This window comes from Thalia democratica, chromosome 8 (assembly GCF_965202585.1).
Source record: "Thalia democratica chromosome 8, ktThaDemo2.hap1.1, whole genome shotgun sequence".
In the NCBI taxonomy this organism is placed as follows: Eukaryota; Metazoa; Chordata; class Thaliacea; order Salpida; family Salpidae; genus Thalia; species Thalia democratica.
In genome coordinates this window covers 43912717-43921423 of record NC_139172.1, presented here as the reverse complement: position 1 = coordinate 43921423, position 8707 = coordinate 43912717, and the positions used below count along the sequence as shown (strand labels likewise).

At 27.4% G+C, this 8707-nt stretch overlaps 1 protein-coding gene across 1 annotated transcript; it reads right to left on the bottom strand.

The window, feature by feature from the left end:
- Positions 1–416: 416 nt before the first annotated feature.
- LOC145843254 (protein FAM200C-like) lies at positions 417–1084 on the bottom strand. Its single transcript, XM_082950717.1, has 2 exons — positions 669–1084; positions 417–618 (listed from the first exon to the last, which is right to left on the bottom strand). The coding sequence occupies exons 1-2, from the start codon at positions 1082–1084 to the stop codon at positions 417–419; spliced, it is 618 nt and encodes a 205-aa protein (XP_082806843.1).
- Positions 1085–8707: the final 7623 nt, after the last annotated feature.

Sequence of the window (8707 nt, the reverse complement as noted above, 5' to 3'; positions counted from 1 at the left end):
GAAATGGTCATAGTCACGTTCCTTAATAAAAGCTTTTACTTCTTTCCTCAATTCAAAAAAGCGCGTTAAAGCTCTTCCACGTGATAGCCAGCGGATCTCCGTATGGAAAAGTAAGTCTAAATGTTCACTACCATAGTCTTAACACAAGGACTTAAAAAGACGGTGATTAAGAGCACGACCTCTAATCCAGTTGATTGTCCTCACACAAACATCAAGGACATTTTCAGATTTCGAGGGCAATGTTTTTGATGCCAAGGCATGTCGATGAAGAAAACAGTGAGTACCCTGCAAGTGCGGAATATCCTGTTTTAACAATGCAAAAAAAGAAAATTTATTTCCCAACATAGCAGGGGCACCGTCAGTACATACAGAACCAATAACTTGCAAATCTAAGTCATGTTTCGCTTCTTGACAAATTAAAAGATGTCTTTTGCTTTTGTAGTTCTCTTCAGATATTCACAAAATAAGAAATCTTCTTTTATCGAACCATCATGCACATATCTCACTAGTACAATCAATTGACTGCAATTTTTAACATCGGTTGATTCGTCCAACTGGAGAGAGATTTTTAAAGAACTAGCTTTGACTTCAGCAATGACTTGATCAAAAACATCCAAACTTAAATATTAATTCGACTTTGAATAATGTTATTAGATAGCGGCACTAACTCAAGCTTTTTTGAAGCTTCTTTTCCCAGAACATCTTCTGTCATTTGTAACACACATGGCTTTATCAACTCTTCAGCAATTGTATGAGGCTTTTTGGATTTAGCTACGTTATACGCCACATGGTAAGAAACTAATAAAAAAGGTTTGTCAGCAGATACAAAACCAAACTTTGGAAAAGTTCCTCGTGATTCATAGCGGATCCTTTTAGATTTCAATGACTCAAAATCATGACCTGAAATATCTGCTTCACCATGTCGTTTGTTAAAATGTTCTTGCAACTTAGATGGCATCAAATTTGAGTTAGAAAATACAATGTTACATAACATGCATTGCGGTTTTTGCAGGCCTTCAACTGTTTCAGTGCAAGTAAAACCAAACTGAACATAACGTTCATTCCACTTCCTTATCTTTGACATGATTGAGTACTAATTAAATTAACTGTGTGGTAAAAAAAATAAAAAAATCAACTACTAAGACTTTTATTTTTTATAAAATTTATACAAAAACAATGCTTCAGCCTATGACTTCGTCATTTAGTCTTTTAAGATTTGAAAAAATATTAGAAGTGAGGAAAAAGCACTAGAAAAGTAATAAATATTAGGCTAAAACTTAAAACTAAACTTTTTCTACATTTTGTTATGAGTATATGTACTTCTTCAAATATAAAAATTAACTGTTCTAAGTTAAGCTTATTTAATGTTTTATTTTCAAAACTATTAGCAGCTAGGAGGTTTCAAAATAATAAAGGTTTGAGTTAAGGCTTTAAAAAGTTAAAAGATATTTAGTCTTAAATTGTCAAAAGATATGTATAAAAGCAAATACAAAAAAAGTTTGTATGCTTACAACATAAATAGAAAAAAGTAGATTGAAAAATGTAAACGGTTTAAGTTCAAAAAAGGTATGAATAGAAATAAAGTTAATGCATTGAATACATTTGCTAATCTATAAAAATTGGTTTCACTAAAGCTAAAAACAAGTTTTCTTAAATGGTATAACATACAGTAGTTGCTGTGAAGTTGCTAAGCTTTATAAAAGATTACACTATAAATGTAATAGACTTAAAAGAACCTGTTCTTAACAGCTAATAAAAAACATGCTGAAGATACTAGTTTTTATCTAAGTATTTCAATTGTAATAGATGCTAGCTCATTAACTGTTTTGAAAAATTAATGGCCAGTTAAGAAAATAAAGTATTTAAAGAATAGATCATCAAAATTCACAGGTGTAAAACTCTAAGAAAGCTTTACTAAAATGTTAATTCTAAACTAACAGCTATTAAATGAAATTAGTTGAATTAGTTTACTTCTAAAAATTCGCTCTTGCGTTATGACGAATTAATAAAATTAATTTATTCAGAAAATTAGCGCCATCTTTTTTTATAACAAAATGTACTTTTTAATTTTATGAACTTTATCAGAGAATGAAAATCTCCTTATTTGTCATACAAAAAAAAAAAAACCATCTCGCACCCCCTGGAATAATGCCTCGCACCCCCAAGGGGTGCGAGCACCCCTGGTTGGGAACCCCTACCTTAGGCTGAAGAGGCAGCGGCTATTGTAAGGAAAACCTAATACTTTATACCAATTGTTTTTAGTTCGGTTTAAGCTGTCTTAAGAAAAAATTGTAAAATTAAATTTCGAATTTTTTGCTGCAACATTTAGTAATTCTATTTTGATTAATTGAACTGAATTTAGAATTAGTGTCTAGTAGTATTTTACTTATTCATACCACAAGAAACTAATTAAATACGGTCTATATAATTGACATGAAAAGTATAGTCAAACTTGTGATTATAAATGGATTATTTTAATTTGTAAGGTTAATTAATAAGTTTAATCTTAATTACTTAAGGCAGTCCTGGACAAAACGTTAAAAGGTAGCCGTGCTGTACAACTCAATAACCGAAAGGTTTTTTCGTACTCCATGCCCCAGGACCAAATATTTTGAACGTCGTTTTTGTCGTCTATTATACTAAAAAAGGCTAGTTTCAAAACGGTCAGTTACAACTCATTTTTTTAATGTTTAATTAGTAGCTTGATAACAAAATAGACATAATTTACTGTTGTTTAGATGACCGCCAGTGGCGATAGCGGATTACATATGAAAAAAAATTTATAAAACTGTAGAAAATAATTTGCTAATTAGTCTTCAGCTTTTTCACAAAAAAAAACTTTATTTCTGCTTTGATATCTCTCAATTTAAACGTTTATAATTTGTAGAATTTACTTGTGATTATTTGTTGTATTTCTTTTCGCAGTACTTTTTGTTCTATCGATAGATTCGCTGATTTGTCACTTTTCAATAAAATTATTTCTAAACAAGATGCTTTATATTTTAAGTTTAAAACTATATTTTTTACTTACTAATTTAACCTAATGAGCCAAGGAAATTCAGGTGAGCTACTTACAAGTTTTGTAAAAGATATTTCTAACGCCAGGTTTAAAACAATCAAGGCGCATAGCCGAAAAGAGAAAAAATGGATAGATCAAACTTAATACCTACAAACTCTGACGAGCGAATCCCTCTAATAATTAACAGTGGTACATTATCTAATGTCCCTATTACTTCTATAGGTTACCTCCTGCAACAACTTGAGACCCAAACACAAGACTGTTTTAACAACGTAGAGACAAGTTAAGAAGCAGTGGAGATGCAACAAGCTCAAGTAACATTGATAACGTTGAGTGATGTTTAAATACTTTGTTCTAGGCTAGGGGTCGGCAGCCTTTTATAATTTGCGGCTCAATTTTCTTAGAACAAGTTGCTCGCGGGCCGCATCATCTAGAAAATAGTTTTCGAGAGCCGCACTTATTTAAAAATAGTTGTAGTAATCAGTAGAAAAATTGTATTTTTGACCATAAATGTTATAAAATAAGCAATGGTAGAGCACTAGTAATTAGTATTTATTAAATCAAAAGCCTTACTGTAAGTATTTATTACAAAACCTTTATTTTTCAAGGTTTTAAAAAGTATGTTTTTAGCTAAAAGAAACTTCGCGGCCCGCAAACTTTGACTTCGAGGGCCGCAGTTTGCCGACCCCTGTTCTAGCACCATACAAAAAATTTTACAATATTGAAAAAATAGCTGGTCATCTAATTAATATATTAATTGAAACTTAATTATCGTCATGCGACTAGGAGCGCTAACTTAGGTCGATTAGCATTTTATTTGCAAATTTTAAAAAATGTCCAAACTTTAGATACAACTATTTTCCTTATTTTTAAAGCTAACTTAGACTTTTTTCTAGAAATCGCTCCTTTTCCTTTAATTTGTAAAAAATCCATTGGATTGGGGTTCGACTTTTTGAGTGGGCCCCCTTAGAAAAAAATGTCTTTTTAGATACTTTTACTTCAACAAATGTTATAGTCAGAAAATATTAGTTTTTTTTTATATTCTTACTTTGCTGTGTTTTGAAGGGTTGTGTTTTTTACTTCCAAATTTTTATTATTTCAATAATATATACAAATATGCCCGACATTTTTTAAGGGGCCCCACTAAAAAAGTCAAACCCCAATCCAATGGATTTTTTTTTAATTTAAGGCAAAGGAGCGTTCTCTAGAATAAAAAAAACCTTAGTTAGCTTTAAAGATAGAAAAATAAATGGATTTTTGGACATTTTTTAAATATTGCAATAAAAATCTAGTAGAGCTAAGTTAACGCTCGTCATGCAGCATACCTTGTTATCAGTATTATTAAAAAAAATGAAGTTCTAGTTACATATTTCTAACAAAACACCATAAAGTAGTATTGTTTACAAGTTAGTAGAATTATGAAGCTCTCTATATTATATTTCATTATCTTTACATATCATATCGTTCATTATTAAACTAAACGAATTAACCAAGCAGTTATTTTTCAAAGTTACATTTACAAAAAGTAAAACCTATAAAAGTAGTTTATTATAAACTATAAATCAAGTAATAAAAATAGAAGTTTAAAAGATTCATTATTAATATTAATCTATTTTAACATAAACGACTTTTAGATACAGCCAGAGTTTAATATACTTTTAGTAAATACACTTATTTTAATTGCCTAAGTAATCTTAGGATAAATTAAGTTATAAAATTATATCAAAACTATTAGAGTATTTAGATTTTAAAAAAAATTGGAACTACATCTGAAAAGTAATTAAAATCACAACATTAATTTAGTTATCTTCAAGTTCTTCCATCTCTTTTTTCATTAACTCTCTAGCCTGTTTAATTTTATCAAACATATTGTAATGCATTTTACGTTTGTCTTCAAACTTTTTCTTTTTTATAGCTTCTTTTGCTGTCTTTCTTGGCTGATCTAAATCTTGTTTGGGTTGTTCAGTTAACTTTTTAACAAGTTCCTCTGAATTTAACTGTGGTGCAAACTCCTTTTCTAACTCATCATCCGAATAATTGTAAGGTGTCTTAGGCTCGTCAATTTTCATGTGCCCATAATCTTTGTCAACAGGGTGGAGGGTTGCTAATACATTTTCCTCATCAAAAGTTGCTGATTTTGTGTTTTTTTATGATTTGGAGCCTTCAATATTCCTTTTAATGGACGATTGGTAGACATATTATATTTTTTGCTGAAAATATTTAGAAAAATCAACTAAAAAGATAATTTTACAAAAAAAAAAAATAGTATACTAATTTTCAGCATTTATAATTTTTAATGCACTATACAATTTATAGTATTCTTAGTTTTTAATTTGATCACTGGATTATGTAATTTTTCTCATTATAAAACATTTAAATCTAAGAAAATACTTATAAGTTATACTAAAAAAGGTTCCAGCAGACTTAACAGTGTATTTATCTCATTTTGCATTTTATAAAAAGTAACAATAAACTGTTTTAGTAAAAACATCTTAACAGTTTAACATAATAAACTTAAGACTTAATAAACCAGAAAATTGTACAACTTAAAAGTTTTTAAGCAAAACATAAAACAGAGAAATAAGATTTTGGTATAACTTGATAAAAAATTTAAAATATAAAAGATTGAAAGAAAGAATTTCACCTTTGCTTTATATAAACCACTGGTTTTAGATTTAGTTATAACTTTCTAAAAGTTAGAACTAGAAGTTACATTTTAAAGAATTAAAGATGTAATTTAATTATAAGATAATATAAGTTTTATAAAATGTCTCAATACAAATATAATAATGAAATATTTTTTATCTCAGACTTTCAGAATTTTTTTTAATACTTTTTAAAAAGATATTTAAAGGGCTGATAATTTTCAACTAGGAATCATTTCAACTTTTGTTAATTTAACTTGATCAGATCAAACTAAACAACTATATACTTATACTTTTTAAATTTGATAATTTAAAGTCTTTATTTGTTTTAAATTAATTCTGAATACAAAGATAACCTATTTTCTATTAAAATTAAATCTGATACAAGTTATAATTTAATTTAAACCATATTAGTTTTGATAATTCAAATGTTAAAATTTTATTGTCAAAACATTGAAATAATTTAAAGAGATCCTCAGTTGAATAATAAAATCTGTAAATATTTTTTTATATAAACATGAAATTAAACTGGCATTTAAGCATAAAAAACTAACAACTAAAACCTATAGTTTAAAACTATCAATTTAACAAAATCATAATATTTACAGGTGAACTCATGCTAAGGTTAGAAAAATATGAGCTACTTAATATTATTAAAAAGTTAAAACAAAAGAACATACTTACAACCAGGGACGTAACTAGCTCAAAAAAATTACGAATTCGCAAAGTGGAAAAACAACAACAGGGACGACAGTGATGACATAGTTTAAATTATCTCTAATGTTGTTGTATTGTATACTAAAGTACGCAGTTATGTTAAAAATTCAAAAATTTATTGAATGTTGATGTATGAGTAATAGCTCTATGCAAGATGATTTATGTTGCTCTTGACCCCCTATGTCCTTATATCTTGCCACTTGTGTAAACCCATAAAGCCTTTCATTCAAAATAAAAATAAGAAAATCACATTATATTCTAAAAACCTCTTTTATAGGCTTAAAATATATAAATTTGGAATATATTTTACAATTTAGAAGTTGTTTGAAAAAATTCTTGTTTTTTTTAGATGAAAATGATACACTTTTAGGACTTCAAAAAAAAAAAACAAAAGAGATATACATTGATTAAGTTCAACAATTATTTTAATTATAAGATTTTAAAAATCTTGACATTTTCATTTTATTTTCATACTTAAAATTATTTTTGTTTTATCAAAAATAATTCGTAAAAAATGAAGAGTAAATGTCTTATTAAATGTTATTTTTAGCTGTGGTTGCATTAAGTTTTTAGCTGTAAAAAAGAATCAAACATTTTTTTACTAAAATTAATTTGTTGGTTTTCAGTAATTTATAATTTGTATTAATTTTGTAAACCACCTTAAAACTTGTTAATATTAATATGAAAAAAAATGAGATAATAAAATACCTTTGAAAGTTAGGAGTAAAAACAAGCATACAGAAAAAAAATATTAATATAATAAAACAATATGCATGGAAAACAAATTCATCGTGAACAAGTTATATAAAATTATAAATTAAACAACTTTTAACAACAGCTCTACCCTATGGCTAACACCAATTCCAGGAATTTTTCTTGAACTTTCCTTAACATAAAAGCTACACCTTACCAGAGAAGAATAATAATAAAAAAGTTAGTTATAAGACAGCATTTTTTTCTTCATAAAAATTTTAATTTCCTATTTTTTGCCTAATAAAATGTGTAAAACATTTCTGAAAATTTTCGTTTCCTGCTAGAACCTTTTCATTAATCAAAGACTTTTCCATTGTAAGTACACCTAATGCATTTGACTTGTTATTCCATTAAACCAACTAAATCTCATTCAGAATCTAGAAAAAACAAAACTATCCTGAGTCAGCCTGAGTTTAAAAATAACATTCAAAATAACCTAGAGTTATCCAGAGTACCTCGAGTGTGTGGCAACCATATGCATTATAAATTTTTCAACCAAGTTAAAAACTGTGGTTACTAAACAATTATAAACCCTATACAAAAAGTATCAAATCAAATATTAAAATTCTGAAATATCAAAAAAAAATATAACTATATTTGTTCATGTTAATAAGTTTTTCAACATTTTTTAATTTTGCAAGCTATTTGTCTCATTGAGTTTTTTTTTTTGATTTTATATATTGAAATAAAATTTATATACTCAAGTCTTCTTGATAGGACTTCAGAAAATGATATCTTTAATTGGAGCGTTTTTCTTTTTTTGTATATTTGTCAACCACATGGCTTCAATCTTCCAAGACTTAACTTAAAGAGTTTAATTTATTAAAAGCAAAAGTTGATGCTTTTTGTTGGGTAGAAGTCAAATATGCATGAAGGGTCAAATATGCACAAAGACACTTTTACACAAAAGGTCACTTTTGCACAAAGGGACATCATTATTGCACAAAAAAACTTCTGCACATATAATTTTTTTTGTTTTAACTTTAATTTTTTGTTTTTCTTTTTACAATAACTATTATCCTCATTAAGATTTTTTTTACATCAGAAAGTGCAAAGGTTTATTCTGTCAGCTACAGCTGTTTTTAGGGATAATAGTTGTCTTTCTCTTCAGGCGTATACAAAATAATGTCAAGCATTATTTTTAAAGCAAATGATAAATACAAAATAACTGTATATGCGTGAAAAATGAAAGTAAGTAATAAATGAGAGAGAGGAAAAAATTGTTTTTACTATTTAGATTAAGGGCATAGGATAGGGGGGTAAACACTTTTTTTTTTCAATTTGATTATATTTTATATACCACTAAGCTACAAGATGCTTTTTACATATTTTAAAAATTCAAAATAAACTTTGAGATATAGCCTATCAAAGTTGGAAGCAACAATAGGTTCCTTATGCAAGGCGCAAACTAAAACAGCAAAAATAGACTATTTCACTAAAAATCTATCTTCTCCTACTTTTTTTGAGATAACTACCTCAAAATTTCAGGAAGTGTTCCTGGGTTTAAATATATTGAGAAAATTCTATTTGAAAGATTTTTTTCAAATTATTTCAAAAAAAAATTTCTTTAAAA